Source organism: Anoplopoma fimbria, chromosome 17 (genome assembly GCF_027596085.1).
Source record: "Anoplopoma fimbria isolate UVic2021 breed Golden Eagle Sablefish chromosome 17, Afim_UVic_2022, whole genome shotgun sequence".
NCBI lineage: Eukaryota > Metazoa > Chordata > Actinopteri > Perciformes > Anoplopomatidae > Anoplopoma > Anoplopoma fimbria.
Window position 1 is genome coordinate 5,714,394 of NC_072465.1, and position 18,361 is coordinate 5,732,754.

Here is an 18,361-nt window from a genome sequence, read left to right on the forward strand (position 1 = left end):
ATGTGGCGCAGACTGATGCGACTGGCGCCGTAAAATTCCCATATCAAGCCCGGTGTGGGCGGGGCCTCGGCCTCAGCCAATCACAAGCAGCCCTGCCACAATTGGCTCGCTGCATCCCTGCTCTGCTCTGCTCTCATTCTTTCAATTTCCATTTCCCTGCACCGAAAAAAAACTAAAAGACTTATCAATCAGCACGTGTAATTTCTCGGGGTCTTTCTCTCTCATGAAGCTCACACTGAATGAGCAATCGGTCCCTGATAATCTGCTTTTTTTTTTTAGCGGCAGTTATAAGCCTAAAGACAGACATCTAACATGAAGGAAAATTCAGCTTTCACAATATATGGCTTACAAGGCCTATTATACTGGTGTAGAAAGCGTAAGCTAATGTAAATTGCCTTCATAAAATATATTAACAATATTTCTGAGACGTTTTCAAGACTTTTGAGTGATGTTAACATTCCACACCTACTTGTAAAAATGTTGCTGATTTAACCTTGCATCACCAACAATAATTGTAGGTGTTGATTTTTGCATACTGCTGTTATGTAAATAAACAAGAGTTTTCAGCACCTCTAAAACCAACACAAGGGGAGTCGATTTATGGCCCCGAGATTGGCCCCTTTGTTTGGGAGCGCCTAATTGTCTTTAATTAGTAGCAGGGCATTCCTCTTGTGAAAACAGAGGTTTTGTGTCGCGGACAGAGCAATCAAACACACAGTTTGCATAAGAATGGCGCCTCTTTCTTACTTGGTGGCACCAGGGATGGGCGCAAGGCCTCACCTATGAAAACCGGTTGGTGACCATCAGTGTCTCTTAACGCCCCCATTCACAACGCACAATAACAATCAAAACAAAAAATCAAATCCCCAAACAAAGGCGTGTTGATTTATTTATTTATTATCATTATTATTGTTATTATTTGCTGCCTTTAAAGATGTACAAGCATGTTTCTGCCAGTTTGGATGAAGAACAAAATATATGGTGAAGAAGAGCGTTTAGGCCAAATAAAACTATGAATAAAAAGTATTATTCTGTTCCATACTTATTGTAGTATTAGCTGCGTTAAATTATAAGTTCGGGCGCATAAATCCATGTCTGTGCCCATAAAGATATAGCCCTACTTACAGTGTGTGTGTGTGTGTGTGTGTGTGTGTGTGTGTGTGTGTGTGTGTGTGTGTGTGTGTGTGTGTGTGTGTGTGTGTGTGTGTCTTTGTGGGAATAATTGGAGGGAGCTCGGAGCCTAGACTAGCCGCCACGCTGACGCCTGGACCTGACGTCACATAATCACTGGAGGGGGGGGAGTTGTGCGGGGGTGTCACGTGAAGATTGTGATACCTGGACAAATTCTCTGAGTAAACGACCCCTCATAACCCTGATGACACGGTATCCACCATGCAGGTCATTAGGACGACAATCATGCTCTCTGGTCTGCTGCTATACCAGTGTGTGTGTGTGTGTGTGTGTGTGTGTGTGTGTGTGTGTGTGTGTGTGTGTGTGTGTGTGTGTGTGTGTGTGTGTGTGTGTGTGTGTGTGTGTGTGTGTGTGTGTGTCAGTCAGTCGTCAGTCGTTAAATCATTGGCATGTTGCCAGGGGCAGTGAGTTGATGAGCTTAGCCCTTTGAGCTTGTCAACTCCTAAAATCAACAAATTAGTGCATGTGGGGCAGCAGAGGGCCTGCTACCTGAATAACTGACATTCCAATGAGAAGTTGGCAGGTGGAGTGAGAACTTACCTTTGTGTGGTTATTCATAGTACGCTTATAGATATTGTATTATAATCCACACAAGATCAATCATCAATCATACACTATTTTTGTGTCTAATAAAATAAGCTATTTTATGTTGCTATTGAATAATTGCTGTTGCACTTCTTGAACCCGAAGCAACAACGACTCCCTCTGTTCAAGCATGAATGGATGACCAGCGATGCTCTTGTTCTTGAGGCTAGTAGTGAACGCGTCATTTTTTTTCCTGAGCACTGTAACATGTCCCTATAGCCTGCGGTGGTCAGTCTGTGCTTCTGGGTCCGGCTAAAGCTAGCTACTGCAGCAGGCCCATTGTTGTTGCATGTTTGCCAAATGGATTACTCAGCAGGATTTAGCCCTCTGTAATTTATACCTTCATTAATCCCATTTGTATCTGTGCTAGAACAAAAGATGGGAGAGGGTGACGGAGGGTTAGTGAGAGGGGTGGAGTGGTGGTGGGGGGGCGTGCTGTTGCTTTCCCTCTGTCGTTCTCAAGGACACAGCAGTATTGTTTCACCCAGGGATGCTATCCAAGACCGGAGAACACTATCCCTCCCACAACACCTCCTGCGCTGGGTGAGAACTTTGTGCAACAACTGTATCGCTGTGCAGCCACAGTGGCTAATGAACAACAAGATTATCATTCCGATCCATGCTGTTATTAAATGGGATTGGCTTTATCTACCTGTTTGTTCCCATTGGGCACGGTCATCCATCATTATCCAGAGCAGAGGTGTGTGACTGTGCGAGTGTGTGTTTGTGTGTGTGTGTTGGGGGGTGGGGGGAGTGTGAAGAGCCACAGTGGTGCTTGTGAAGATAAGCAGAGCCAGGGAGAAGAGAATGACACAAACCAGCTGAAGCATTATTGTCCCCTTTACTCACGGCTAATTAGATCGAGCCAGGGCACTGGGGGGCTTTATAGACACAAGCACCCAGACACAGGGCCATATAACTGCTGGGAGAGGGGCCTGGATGCTGCTACGAGAGCCACACTCACTCCCATTTAAGCAGTTTGAGCGGAGAATAATAACATTTCAGAATAGGGCAGGACATGACACACAGACTGCACTTAACAAAAGGGATTAGGGAGCAGAAGATTCTTCTTATGGTTTATTGCCAAAATCCCTCATTGGAGCTTGGGAAAGTTCTCCATAGCTGAATGCTGTGATGTTTCTAGAAACTGTTTGATAAAAAAGTGTCAGAGATGCAGCTCCTCAACTGCGGTGTTAGTCAGCCATTCAAAAAAAATAATAGAGGTTACTTTCTTACAAATCTGTTTTCAATAACAGAGCTTCAGACATTTAGTTGTTTTGTTTTTTCATGCACAAAACAGCACATTAAGCATCTTGCACACAGCAGCACAGGTAATAGAGAGAGGGGGGGGGCTGGTTGGTGCTGGTTGGGTGGTGTAAAAGGTGCCATGTATTCTGCAGCCCCTGCATGCCTGTGGAGACCCCCGCCCCTGTCTCTGCTCCACCAGAACAGCGGTGTGATTGCTCTCTCTGCTGATGAAGGATGAGCGCTCAAGTCATTACGCATTTTTAAAAGCGTGACAATTGAATACCTTTGTCGTCACTAACATCAGGCTGATGATACACTAATCCATTTCGTGATCGAGGTTTTTTTGGGTTTTGTTTTTTTTGCTTGCAGGAATAGAACACCTTGCCCACGGCAACGTAAAGTGGGCTACAATAGAATTAATTATTACTGGTATTTACGCGACCTGCTAGGTTCAATATTATTATTGGCAGATGCAATAATTGTCAGTTTTGGCTCAATGCTTTTATTTTTTTTAATTTCTGTTCATTTAGAAAAAAATAATATAGCTACTTAATGGTCTAAAAAGGATGGAAGCTGACTTTGCAAGTGTATAAAATAAAAGTGTCTAACAACGAATCTTGAGACAGTGCACACGTCTCTTTCTTTACACGCTTAATCCAATATTGTGCCGCTTTCTTTGCAGATGTTATGCAGGTTTACAGTCTGAACGCCGTGACAAACCAAGGCTGAATCTGAAGGTACATGTAAGCTGGAATTAGGCCCTTTGAACAAAAAGCATGCAAGTATAATCAATCCCTTAACAGTCGTGAAAGCTAAAGCTCAAGCGATGTTGCAGAAAAAGAAGCTATTGTTTTTTGCTTCAATAATGTTAACAGCGAACGGCGTGATGGTTTTTTTTTATTTATTTTTTTTACCATTTTTTATAGCCTCTACAGACCTATCTTTGTGCACGTATTTTCCTATTTTATTATTTTATTTTCCTATTTTATTATTTAAATGGAAATAACATTCCCCCCCCCAAAAAAAAATAATAATAAAAAAAGATTATTATTATTTCACTTACCGGTTCGGTGTGAGCAGAGTAGCTGCGCTTTCTGAGTCCAACCCAGAGAAAAGTCGGTCTATCCGATTCACCGCACAGCTTTCTGCGCTTCTCCCAAAAAAAACTGCGCAAAATACACGACCGGTGAGGTGAAAAGTGTCCAGTCGAGCCCTGCTTTTATAAAAAAAGAGGCATAAGAGACAACATGTAAGAACCGGTGGTGTGGAGCGGCTGCTCGCTGTCTCCTCACCGGGCAGAGAGCTGTGTGTGTGTGTGTGTGTGTGTGTGTGTGTGTGTGTGTGTGTGTGTGTGTGTGTGTGTGTGTGTGTGTGTGTGTGTGTGTGTGTGTGGTCCCCCTCCCTCCTCTCTCGCTGCATCCAAACCTTTCTGAATATGAGCAAAAAACTTCAGTGGCCGTATGAGCAACAGCAACGTAACGGCACGTCAGCCAGCAGCCCGTCTTCCGGGTCCCGGTTAAATAGACAGAAACTGGCAGCAATACCTGTTCCCGAGAGGCGATCAATAGCGTTGAACTGGCCCATTACTCAGGGTCCTTGTGTTTTATCTCAAGGACCCCAGGTCTGATGTAAGAGGTGATTTAAGCATAATAGGCTATTTCACTTCTTAAATAATAAAGAAACTAAATAATTGCATTTTGGGTGAGGACTCCCTGGATGTCCCTGCCCCACCCCACCTGTCCCAGCATTGTGCAACGTGATACATGCTCCATCTCTATGTGAGTTTGGAAGTAAGTTGTAAACGACCAATGTTTTGCAGCTGGTAGCCAAAAGAAAAGAAGTGTACTGTGCATTTGGAGAAATGTGCAGTGATGAAACTACTGTAAGTCAATATAAATATAAGGCATTGTTAAATGTTGTTGATGGTATGTTACTCTTATGTTTGCTGTCACTGTAACTTTGGAAAGACAGCCTCTCTGGTCCTAATTGACTTACCCAGATTCTGCTTCATGACTCCCCCCCCCCCTCCTCCTCCCCTGGCCTGTTAAATGTGTTAAAGAAGAAAGATGCGGCCCTCCCTCCCTCCTTTTTTTTTTTTGTGTGTGCTCTAAATCCCACACAGTAACAACAACTTTGTAAAACATGCAAAGCCCCTGAAATCTCCTGCACGCGACCTGGGCTCGTGCGCGGCGTTGGAGCCAGGCAGGTGCAAGGGGCGCGAGGACCTCTGCAACTCGGGGCTCGTGCTCCCCAGAGTGCAACACGCAACACAAAAAGAAGGGAAAGAAAAAGAGAAATGTGAAGTCTGACTGAATAAATAACATTTGTTTCAATGTTTAAAATCACCAGAGCAAAGATGACAGAGCTTAAAATATCCAGTGTTGGCACAATGGACGGCCACAGAAATGTCACTTTGTTCAGTATGAAAAAAAAGTGTTTGATGGTTTCTAAAATGTTTTACTGACAACACCCATGAGGCTTTTTTTTTTTGAGTAAATCTTTATTTTTAAAGTTTGTCTTTATATTGTTATTATCTTGACTGTGATATGAATATATAGAATATATTATTTGATAAACAGCATTATTAGTGTGACTTTTGATTATTTGATATATTTATGGGCGTCATATTTTAGTTGCAACATGTAGACTATAGTTTGTATTCAATATTAATATAATAAGGTGATACAAAACAATATATTTCAGTCAACATTCTGCCTTTTAACAGTAGTAGTTAGCCTAATTAGAATCGAATTAGTTAAGAATTGTGACAATAGGGTCTGTCAGACGACGACAATTCACCAGAACTTTCAATCAGGTTAAAAGCAGATAGTCAAATAGATAACTACAAGTTTATACCAGTGTCAACTACTTTTCTTCGGCGCTATCAGGAAATAACAACCTCTTTAAATGATGACCACCAAATTTGGGCTGATGATGATGATGATTATTATTATTACATGTAAAAAAAAATTAAAAAAATAAATAGACCAATTATCTGTATCAATAATCGACTTCACAACATTATAGCCTAATGTTATATTTTATGTGCACTTGTATTGTTAATCAATTTTCTGCATGTTCTGCACGATTCTCCGCCTGTGTGTGTGTGTGTGTGTGTGTGTGTGTGTGTGTGTGTGTGTGTGTGTGTGTGTGTGTGTGTGTGGTTTTCGTCAGGGACGGACGGTATTACATGCACACTGCATTAGATGCCAGGGCCCTTCTTCTTCTGATTATTACCAGGGGTAATATTTCATCGGCACCGCGCAATCTTTGTTCTCTGTGAAGATAATAAATGGCCTAATCGTTATCAGCAAACTGCTGGGGGTGTCAGCACCGACCGAGGCTGGGAGCTGGGGTCCAAAGTGCTGCTGAATAAATTGGTGTTCCTTATCTCTCACTCCCAGATTATCGCCGCCTTTTCAAACTTGCACAACAAATACATTCAATGCATCTAATGCATCATTTGGGCTGTGTGTGTGTGTGTGTGTGTGCGTGTGTGTGTGTGTGTGTGTGTGTGTGTGTGTGTGTGTGTGTGTGTGTGTGTGTGTGTGTGTGTGTGTGTGTGTCGTTGATAGAGACAGATAGGCGCAGGGAATGAGAAATATTTTACGCGCATCAGCGGTATAGCCAATATACAATATATATATAGGCTCTGTTTGGCTTCAGAAGGCGTTTATTGGCGAGACCACTGGTACACACACGACACTTTACATATCAATAGGAGCTGTATTAAACATATTAAACACACATCACTGTGATATGATGCCTATCTGTCTGATTAGTCCCATTACTACTCCAGGATGTTGAGCTTTTTTAAAAAAAAATAAAAAATATTTAGGCTATCCTTTTTTTAAAATAAATAATTTTAACACACGTTTACAATAATAGAAAACTCGCAGTTCAGTTAATATATAGGCTACATCTAAGTATGTTTTTGGTGTTTTTAGGCTATCTCTAGATAACAGCATAAAATGCAGATAACGCAATGAGCTCAATTTCCGACTATGATTGTACTTGTGAAAATGATTACTTCCTAATAAACACTTCGAAACGTGATAGCATTATCTTCAGTTTCTCAACAGGCTTAAGCCGCTTAACATGCACCGTTAGTTTCCTCTGGTTTCGTTTGGTCTGGTCAGCAGGCCTCCAGTCTCACATCGGGCCCGGTTATCATTTAAATAACAGTCTATGTTTGCTATCATTTGGAAAAAAGTAAGACCTACCAATCTACATTATAAAATTGATGTCAGGAGAGTGCAGTTTAATTTAGACACTTTTCCACCACTGACCTTTTCCTATGTGTTCCTATGTCTGTAAATTGAATTTATAATATCATTTTAACATACAAAAAAAATAATATTGCTGCTGGCCAAACATGGCAGTAAAAAAAAAAAAACGTGCTTCTATAATGCAGTATTTATGAGTGACACTTACGACAAAAAAAAAAAAAAGGAAACAGTACACACACATACATACAACCACACACACACACACACACACACACACACACACACACACACACACACTCCCCTTTTAATACCGTGGCATCTCCACCGGCCCCGGTGCTCTGATGGTCTCCTAGACAACCGAGATAACGTTGCAGCAGTTTTCCATATCGGTCCCGGAGTCTATTATAGCTCGGGATTAGCTCTCTTTCCGAAAAGGTCATACACAAAGTCACCAAACCTTGCTTTTCTTTCCACCCCATATGGACCCCGCGTCAAGGCACATTTAATAAACATGCATGTGCCATTTCATGTAATGCCATTAGACTAATGGCACTGTGCATTTTCAAACCAACAACCTAGTAATATAAATGAGAGCCTTGTGAGGAGATAGAAGAGCCCAGTCTCCCCAGCACTGAGGAGGAGAGAGACGCAGTCAAGTCACGCAGGAGAGGATGTGCTGTTATGTAGTGACCCCTGGCGAGCAAGAGATGCAGTAGCACCCCAAGAGCCTCTATGTGTGTGTGTGTGTGTGTGTGTGTGTGTGTGTGTGTGTGTGTGTGTGTGTGTGTGTGTGTGTGTGTGAGTGCTACTCACTGTATATTTGTGCATAGTGACTCTGAGGGATTGAGCAAGAAAGAAATTGTAATAATCAAGCAGCCCAGAGAGGGAGGGAGACTATTGCACAGCTGGAATGTTCCAGCTGGGATTCCTGGTGGCTGGACAGGAAGTTAGAGGAGCTCTGACAGGAAGTGTGTTCTCAGGGAGGGCCAGCAAGGCTGTGGAGGGAGAGAGAGAGAGAGAGAGAGAGAGAGAGAGAGAGAGAGGGAGAGAGGGGGAGAGCTGTTTCCTGTTGCCTCCCTCCACATGTTTAGACGCCTTGCTTATTTTGTCCGCCCCCTCTCTTTCTTGATCCACTTCACAGCCAGCATGAGTACATACCAGTATGAAAATGCTTTCAGCAGCATCCTCCTGTGCTCACATAATTAAATGATCAGAATGCTATTAGAGGACGGTGGTAAGCCAGGACAGTCGATCATATACACAGGGTAGGATTGTGTCACAGGATGCAGATGTCACCATATGAAGTGAAACTTCCTGCCCATCAAAGCAGTCAGTGCCAGTTTAATGGACTCACATTCAGCAGCCCACAACAGTGGTGATCATGGAAATAAGGCGAGAAAATTCGAGAGGGAGAGATGGTGGAGGAGAGGAGAAGAGAGCAAGTGGGGAGATGGTAGGTAGAGATGTGATGGAGCGATATGTGGATTGCAAAAGGAAAAATCTCTTTGTCTCTCCTGAGCTCAGTCGACAATCAAAGTTTCCTATCAGCTCTGGAGTAGGGGAAATTGGCTGCCCTGGGAAGGAGAGGGCCACTCTCACAGCCAATGGGAAGTGCCCCTGTCACTCTAATCAGGTCCGATAGAGAAAGTAGGAAACGTGTGCGCGTGTCTGTGCACACGTTCAGACAAGAGTGCTTTTTTAACAGAGACCAGCTTTGTTTCACTCGCCTTCATGTGATCCAAGATGATACAAAGTCTAAAGTCGCGTTAGACCTTCATTTGCCGCTCATCCCCTGCATGGAGGGACATGTATGAGCCAGGCGGGCGCGTTTTTTGGCAGAACTCGCCCTGATAGGCATGACCATCAGTGCTTTGATGGAGCGCCATGTGGCAGAGATCAGTGGGTCTTAGTGGGAGCTGTGGACAGTTGCACACAAGGGCGGCAGGGGAAGAGGATTACTGTCTCATCGATACAAATCCATACAGAGAGGGAGGTTGACATCAATATGCACACAGATATAGGCAGAGCACAGGGGCTTTGGGCAAAAGTGTGCGCGATGTAAACATCTGCAAAAGATGAGGACGACTGTGGACTTTGATGCTCGCCCTTCTTTTGAGCCATCCATCTTCCCTCCTCTCTCCCTCCGTCCCCACCTCCTCCATGCCAGACAAGAATGCGTCTTTCTGCACCCAGGGCCCGATCCTCCGTTTGAAGTCCCATCTCCATCTTTGCGCGTCCTACGCTGTCCTTCCCTTCCTCCATCTTTCCGTCTGTCTGACTGTCTGATCTGTCAGCCCTGCTCCTCCCCGTCTGCTGCAGCTGCGACCAGGGCCACAGACGCCTTCATTGTCCTCCTCTTCCTTGCCCTCACGCTTCTGCACCCGGCCAGATCACACCTGCCACCTGCACAGGACGCAGGGCCCCGGGACCTTAGCCGCGGGCGCTTTCATCCATCCCTCACCTCGCCCTTCAGAGCCTCTCATCCCCTCATCCCGGCACCCTGTCACTGAGGAATGGCCGGTGCTGAGGGCCGGGGCAGAGCGGGACACAGAGCTGCTGTTGTGAAGATGTGTGTTTTAAGCAGAGCCAAAGGGAATCAGCGCAGGTGAGGCGTGTTTGAGGGCAAGTTTTGAGCTTAGAATCGAGTCATATTTCTTCTTTTCGATGACATCCTTTTATGGCTGGGTAGCAGAATTGACTGAAATTGAATGGATGTATATTGTTAGGAACGTGGACCTCAGTGTGTGTGTGTGTGTGTGTGTGTGTGTGTGTGTGTGTGTGTGTGTGTGTGTGTGTGTGTGTGTGTGTGTGTGTGTGTGTGTGTGTGTGTGTGTGTGTGTGTGTGTGTGCATAATAACACACTGACAGTGAGGGTGGTGGCTCTGTCTCAGTGATTTATGAGAGTGTGCTGTGAAGGGTCTTCTGAGCAGGATATTGTTCCCTGACTGGTGACTTCTGCCTCTCTCTTTGTGTGTTGTGTGTGTGTGTGTGTGTGTGTGTGTGTGTGTGTGTGTGTGTGTGTGTGTGTGTGTGTGTGTGTGTGTGTGTGTGTGTGTGTGTGTGTGTGTGTGTGTGTGTGTGTGTGTGTGTGTGTGTGTGTATTTCAGAGCAAGAAAGATTAAGAGGGAGAGAACTGCAGGTGAGCCCTCAATGTAATCAATCACCACCACGTCACAAGGCCCAGGGCTTGTGGATTACCCCTTCAACTGATACGTAGTTTGACTCCACATTCTTTTTGCATATTCATTCTTTTTCTGGCAGATAAAGAAGGAACACACTCTGCATCTTTACTATACTTCAGGAAAGGAAGATAATAATCAACTCCATGCCTTAGGGGGGACCATGACAGCTCAACCACATGGCCCAACCCGTCCACCACCCTGCACAAACCCCCTCATCCACCTCAAACACACACACACTCACACACACGGTTTGCCACATCAGGATACAGTGCTGCACATGTATTCCGGTTTAAACAGTATTCTGCTCGGCTCACGCCAACAGATAAACCGCAGTTCTTCTGCGACCGGTAATCACATCCTGGGCCAGGGGACAGAGCTGGAACTGAAAAGACTGAAAGGCCAATCATCCGAACACCAATACCACACAAGTCAATGCCCTGTTAATGATGTAACGTAAGTCACACAGGGAATGCAAATGCAAATGCATCAACAAAAACATGAGCCTTATTCGTTGATTCCCTTCATGAGGCAGGTAATAGTCCAGCAGTGTGATACTTGCTAAAAGCATAATTTTAACAGCAAATTCAAAGACACATTGAAGAATAGGAGGCATTTATCAAGAGACCTGCTCCTATTAACAGATGATCACATGATTGATCACGTGTGCTCTGAGAATGAATGGCCAGTCAGAAAGGCAATTGCCTACTTTCAAAGCCAAAACAGTAACAACATATTGGGTTGACGACGAGAATCAGACATCTGTGTTATTATATAGAAAGTATTATGCCATATAAGTGTGTAATTTTTGAAGGTAAAACAACAATCAGCAGTGACTGAGATAGCCCAGAGATAATTTGGTTCCAATTTTTTGTTTCCTGTATTGAATAATGATGCTCCAACAAAGAAATCATATAATGTGACAAAACAAAAAAAAATCTATTCCTGAGAAAGCAAGTACCAGATAAACAAGCCATGCTAAACGCTAACTAGCTGAGCTGATCAGAATAGTCCTTTGATTTGGTGGAATTCATGTGATTTTATGGTGTAAGCTGCCCTAACATCACCTTATTTATGTATTTGCTTAAGTTTAATTATCAAATTAGCTCAAATGGACAGAAGAACTGAAGAAACAATAACTTAATTGGTTAGATGTGCTTGTTTCTTTCCTCAAATCACAAAGTGCCGTATATAAATGCTTTTTAGGGGCACAAAATTAAGTTTTTACATAACAATATCACACAAATACAATTAATCTAAATAACTGAAATGATAATGCATTACAAAGACAGACAACAGTACAGCAACAGTGAAGAGTTAAGGCTCTTTGCAAAACTATGTAACAGATGTTTTAAAATATCCAGGAACAATTAACACAATAACTTAAAATATTGATGATATTTAAAATATAAATAAGGCATCAAATAATAGGAAATGAGCTGAATTGATTGTTGCTGATAAAGGTGTTAGCATACATTAGAGAAAACATACAAAAAGGTTTATTTAATACCACAATGACAAGTGTAGACAATGAAAACGCATGGAACTTGCAAACAAATTCAATGCTTACTTTACTTTATTTCCTCCGAACCTTTTCTGAAATTGACTTATTGCTTCAGATTAAATATTGGCAGATGTGACATGTATTGTAACCAACAATTGTTTCAAAACAAACATAGTTATAATAATTTAATAAATACAGACTCTGGTCCCAAAATCCTGGGGAAATTCATTTTCAAATTGGATTGGTATTATTATGAACCTCCATCACAGTGTTGTTAAGAGGATGGAAAGCAGGCCAGAAAAGCGTAAATGTACTAATGAATTCAGGTTCTTTTATTTTAAAAAAGATATATTTTCAAGGCCAGTAATTCATATCATTAAACCTCTCAAATCCACAAATTTTAAATAAATGTTCAGTCCCCAAAGAAATCCTTCAAACATGTCAGACCAACGCTCAAACTCACTGAGTGACCCGATAGCATCTTCACAGAGCTGCAACCAGACGTGAGCTCAGCGTTTTGTTCCACACAGTCACTGTTGTTGAGGTGGACGTGTGCCATCAGCAGCAGTCCGCCTGCTGCGTTCTGCTGGGAGAATGAGACTTGCCGGTTCTCCGAACTCTCACCGCTCCGAATCTCCACTCAAGTACAAACACGTTAACAAAAATGCTATTGTGTGGCCTTTCACCAGCGCCGAGCATCAGTGCTAACAGACATTGTCTTTGCTTTCCCCCTGCTGTGTATTTTCAGAATGATTATTGTATGGCACATACAATATGTTAACATTATCATTGTGAGGGGAACGGGGCCTGTTATTATGGAGCAGGAAGTGACCTGCCAGGACCCCTGGTGACCTCAGAGGGAAAGCAGTGACCTCAGACTGACCCTTATGTTTGTGCTGGGTTGCGACTGTGATCGAGGCAGGTCTGCTGGGTGGTGAGAGGGTGATAGGTGGGGTTTCACTGAAACAAGGAATGCAACAATGTGCTGGAAAGTCCCTCTGAGGTGCCAGTTTTAAAAAGGGGCAGTCACAGTGCATATAATCGCTGATTTTTATTTTGGGATGTCAGGATGATAATTTATCTGCAGAGTATTAAAAATGCAGCGTGGCCTCCAATATGGTTAAGTGGTGGTTCTTGACACAGGTGCGCCCTCTTTTGATTAACCAAGGGTACTGCTTCCCATAATGAAATAATACACCAGCTGTAAATTAGAACTCCATCGTCCATCAACATACACCTGCTGTGTAATATTAAAAAAACAGTGTGCTAAATGATGAGTTTCTCAAAACTTTATTTCAAATTTGACAGCTTTCCATATCATTGCCCATTTCACAAACCTCTGTATTCCATCTCGCATGTCTTTTCTCGCATACAACCTAATCTCATGTATTCACTAATCTCATGGTCAAAAAAAAAAAAAAAAAAAAAAAATCACCACTTACAAAACAAAAGAAAATCATACAAAATATGACTGAGGAACATCAAAAACAAACATTTGAGACGATGCAGAATCAGAGCTTCAAATTTGTTCAAATATAAACATCAGTCATGGGCGAGTAGAAAAAAGTTGTAAGTGCAAAAGAGACACGATTGAAAAAAGATCACCTTAATACTTGAGAGATGATTCAATCTTAGAATACGGCATATGTGAGTAAAGACATGAGGACGAAAACACTTGGGCCCTTCTCCTATTAGTTTCCAAAATAAAAGTCCCATAACCATACAAACTGAAAACGGGGGGAAAAAAAATACAAAGTCCAGATTTGAACATCAAAATCAGGTGTCACGTCTGAGCAGAGTAACAAAGTTTAATTGTAGCTCAACAAACTCAAAAACAGACAAACAAAAAAAAAAGCCAAAAGTTGTGACGTAGCTGCTATAGAGCTGAGCGCGCAGTGACCTCAAGTTTATCACAAGGCACACATGTCTGGATAAACCCATCACTACCAGAAGATGAGATGTTAATTGTCCATGTCTGGGTTCAAAGATGGTATAAAAAAAAAAAGAATGTGTAAGCATTTGTATCACATTTCCTTTAACTCTCATTCATACAAATAGTCGGTTGAATATTGTTGCATGGGTGGTGTGTGTCTGTTTATGTGTGCTAGCGTGGCAGGAGGGCGTTTAGAGGGCGTCCAGCAGACTGTCGATGCGGCCGACGAGCTCCTGTCTCTTGGCGGTCAGAGTCTTCTCACTCTCGATGTAAGCTTCCTTCTTGACCTTACCGGCCACCAGCCGCTCCGCCTCCTGGCAGGAGCGACAGACCAGCTCCTTAACCTGGCCGTCCAGCTTCTGCACCTCGCCAACCTGAGAGCACAGAGAGGGGAGTTAACGTCACTGTACCTTTTTGGATCATTTCACTTACGCCGTTTCAGTGTAAGCTCTCACCTTATCAGCCAAGTCGGAGCCCTCGGCTTTGAGGCGCGCTTGCAGTGAGCTGATTTCGTTGGTGAGATTGCGGTGGTCGGCCTCCAGAGTCTTCCGACCACTGTTTAGCGCCCCGGTGTCGCGGGACTGCTTGTAGCGATTGACCACCTCGTCCATGTGTCGGTACAGACCCAGACGCTTGTTGACCAGAGTCAGCACCTGCTCGGTGATGGAGGCCACCTTCATACGCACCTCAGCCGCAGGGTCCTGAACAAAGAAGAAAGAAATTACCACATATTTAAAATCCACAAGAACTGAATGTAGAGAGAAATATGCAGAATATCTGCCAAAGAAGCAAGGGAAAACTTGCCAGCAGAAACCAGGCTCCCTTTATAGCAACCTGTCATACCTTTGTGATGGCAAAGTCCAGGCGGACATAGATGATGACAGTGAAGAAGAGGATGTAGAAGGCCCCTACAACCAAGAGAGGCTCCTGCAGCATCAGGATCCTGTTGAAGTTATAATGAACCTGGAAATCACAAAAGAGGTTGATTAACTCAGATTTGTATACAATTTCACAGCTCATATCATAAAGGTCTTCTTTTTTGGGCCTTTTATGCTTTTATTAGAAAGCTAAAGTAGAGAGATGTGAGGAAATGAGAAGAGAAAAAGGGGAACAAATGCGACAAATGTCCACAGCCATAATAAACGTTACGGTCAAAAGGTCTTTCATAACCCCATTGCATGCTTTTCTCTCTAACCTATTGTAAATTGAACACCTTGTTTTGACCGTCGACGCTGGGAGATTGCATTCATGCATTATGAAAGTAGAGTATAGCCAGGCAGATCTTCATAACATTAACAGCACTAAACAACCCCTAATCACTGTGATATAGAAAGATTCCACAAACAAAAACATACAGGTCATTTTTGCTATTCTGCAAGTTATCTGGCTTTATGTGGATAATAACACTGTAATAGCGGCATGTTATACTAGTCCAAACAATCTCCTACAAATATGCAAGTAAATAATATATAATGTCCAAATTCCCAACTCTTCCTACTGTTCGTCTTACCACAACATCCTGAATGTGATGCTCCACCAGGTTGTTCTTTGTGGCGACCAGCACTGGTCGGCCAAACGTATCCAAATATGTATAGTGCAGCTGGTTTGGCATGCGATCGATCTTGTAAGGTGTTTCCACGTGGATGTTTCTGAGAGGACATTACAGAAAAAAATTTGAATACTGCATAAATCTCTACAAAACCTAACATACAGAAGATTTGCTTGCAATCACTGACCTGGCTCCCTCTGGCAGGATGATTTTCACAGTGAGGGAGTCAATCACCTGGTCATCATACACATGGTCAACTAGTCTCATCTTCAGTGCATATTGGTCACCTAGAAGATAAATAACACACCCTGGGATTCAGTCTAATTAAGAAGCCTGGGTTTAAATCAGGATAACAGCAAGCTTCTGTGAATCTGCCCTGCTGAGCTGGCGATAGACAAACACTGGTTTAGTCTCAATTATCTGCATCTACTCTTCTTTTTTTGTGTGGTTCTTCAGAACATGGGTAGGAATCAAAATGGTCTCTTATGTTTGGGTTAGTTAGGTTATCAGAAGTCAACTCACCCAGGGTGTAGAGGTACTCGTAGCTGGGCAGATTGTAGCCGATGATGTAGTGGGTCTTCCAGCCTCCGAACAAGGGGAAGCGAGGCCTGACCTCCACCTCCACTGAATCATCCAGAACCTGCAGATGGGAGGTGGAAATGTTGCCAATCTCATCTCTGTAGTAGACATCCTGAGCCGAGGCAGGAAGGATAGTCTGTTGGGGAGAAAGTACATAGTCATCATCTTAAACATCATCATCATCATCATCATCTTAAACAAGACAGTGGTTTATGTTTTATACAACACCTTGAAGGATTTGACAGATGAGATGCCGCTGTCTGACTGACGCTGATAATCGTAGCGAGAAAAAGGCCCCTTCAGGACGGCTCCTGTGTGCCTCAAGTCGATAGTCTCTTCCACAGCAATGTTACCCCAGTGAGAGACTTCAATGGTCCGAATGATGCTACTGATGGTGAGGAAGGGTGAGTTGTTTTCGTAATGGATCTTCATTGTATCCTGGACAATAGAGAACATACACAACACAGAACGTTTTAGAAACTTTCCTGCAGCTTCACTTAAAGATAATCAAACCTGGTCAAAGCCGTACCTCGCTGAACGGAGCCACTTCGCGGAAAGGTCCGTACTCAATGATCTCATCGTTCTTGCTGGGGTTACCCAGTTTGGTGTAGGTCTCCACAGTCTTGGAGGCCAGGCGGACACGTGTAGTTTGGCTGCGGGTGGGGTAAGGGGAGTACAGGTAGTGGTTCCCCTGAAAGACCACCAGCTGGCGCTCAGCCTGCGTGATGTGTGTGGGGAAGGGCCTCAGGACGTGGCTTAACGTCATCTCCACCTTCGTTTTCAGCTGGGCACCTGCTGCCAGACTGGAAGGCAGCTGCACTTTGTAAAAAACACCACTGTGTGGGATCAGATGAGGGAGAGGAGCATGGGTAAGACACATTTGCATAATGCTGTAAAATATCAGCTTCTCAGGAACTACACAATGCAAACTTGCTTTAAGGAATTCATTTTTGGATACTTTAAAGGATTCTTTTAGGAGACGGACTGGATTTATAAATCAACATTGTACGTGTAATAAGCTGCCAAAATGACCTAAATGTTTATTAATGAAAGTTGCCAAGTATTGTTTTCATATTAAAAGTCACTGGGCTGACAGTTGCACAGGATGTCTTGTAATTTTTTGGATTGCAAAGAAATGCTGGATAATATTGTGAGAGTCATACCTTTGGCCCTGAATTGTTGTCTGTTGAAGTTCAAGTGTCCCATCCTCCTCCTCATCACCCTTCACCTGTGGAAACATGGTGGTTTGAGCATACTCTCCATGAAAGAAACACTTTCAATCTAAATACAGGACAAGTGAGAGGTCTACATAGCAATGGTAATGCTAAAATAATACAATAAAATAATTCCTAATAGAAACCGTGTGCATCTTATTTTTCTGACTAAAAACAGAGCATCGTTGCAGCTTCACACATAATAGTGGAAGGGGGCCGTCCTGCGCAGTCACACACGGAAGTGAGCTGCCCAGCTCATACGTGTCATTCAGCCACCGACAGAGCGTGCAGCGCTGCGGAAGTTAACATCCTACAACACACACACCTTTAGCCACTCAAAATGAATTGGTCTTATCTAAATGTACCTTACAGCAAATGAGCCAATGCCAATACCTTGCACGTAGAAATATAAGGCTACAAGTAAACTAGCTACCGTTGACTTCTACTAACGTTACCCGCAGGACCACACTGGATCAAATAAGCCAGAGTTAGCTGTGATGTCATGCATTCACTTACATTGTATTGTAGCATGCTATTAACCAACGCACTACTGCTGCCGTCAATTTAGAAACAAATGCATTATTTGAGCGCAGCAAGATCTGCACAACCAATAAATGAGTGGCATGCAATGAATAGGTTAGCTAGCTAGCATGCTAAAGGCTAGCCAGCCGGGCTACAGATAGAGGCGCTGGCTTTGTTTGAGTCACTGGTGTTTTGCTCACCGAAGCTCCGATGTATGCCAGGTGCGGGGCCAGGTCCGGCTCTACGGCTAGGATGAAGCTGTGGACGGCAGAGTGTCCCTGGTTGGACAGCACGATCTCCGCGGTTATCTTGGCCAGATGAGTCCCCAGGTCCACTGTCCTCTTCACCTCCTCGTTCACCAAACCGTCCGCTGAAACCTCCGAGCTCACAGCGGCCAGGAGCAGCATGCAAGCGGCGAGAAGTGGCGTCTTTCGAGTCATGGTTGGTAGAAATTCAGAGCAGAAATACCGGGATAAGAAACAGAGAGCTGGGAGGAAAACGTAGAGCAGCAAAGAAAGGCCGCCGCGCCGCTCTACATCAGAAAAGGATGACGCTTCATTCCGTCCAACGTGATGACGTCACGGCGCGCTTTTTACCACGCGTTGTGCGTCGAAGTGATTGTGGCACA

The 18,361-nt window shown here is 43.6% G+C and overlaps 1 protein-coding gene across 1 annotated transcript; it reads right to left on the reverse strand.

Annotated features, from left to right (window-relative positions):
* Positions 1-13,210: 13,210 nt before the first annotated feature.
* On the reverse strand, positions 13,211-18,295 carry rpn1 (ribophorin I). Its single transcript, XM_054616898.1, has 10 exons — positions 17,934-18,295; positions 17,161-17,225; positions 16,527-16,833; positions 16,226-16,435; positions 15,941-16,133; positions 15,606-15,705; positions 15,380-15,518; positions 14,713-14,832; positions 14,325-14,570; positions 13,211-14,243 (listed from the first exon to the last, which is right to left on the reverse strand). The coding sequence occupies exons 1-10, from the start codon at positions 18,171-18,173 to the stop codon at positions 14,061-14,063; spliced, it is 1,803 nt and encodes a 600-aa protein (XP_054472873.1). The 5' UTR covers positions 18,174-18,295; the 3' UTR covers positions 13,211-14,060.
* Positions 18,296-18,361: the final 66 nt, after the last annotated feature.

Coding starts and splice junctions, on each gene's coding strand:
- rpn1 (XM_054616898.1), bottom strand. CDS start 18,173: ATGACTCGAAAGACGCCACTTCTCGCCGCTTGCATGCTGCTCCTGGCC. Junction 16,834..17,160: donor ACAACAATTCAGGGCCAAAG/GTATGACTCTCA, acceptor GATCCCACACAG/TGGTGTTTTTTACAAAGTGC. Junction 14,833..15,379: donor ATCACATTCAGGATGTTGTG/GTAAGACGAACA, acceptor TGTGATTTCCAG/GTTCATTATAACTTCAACAG.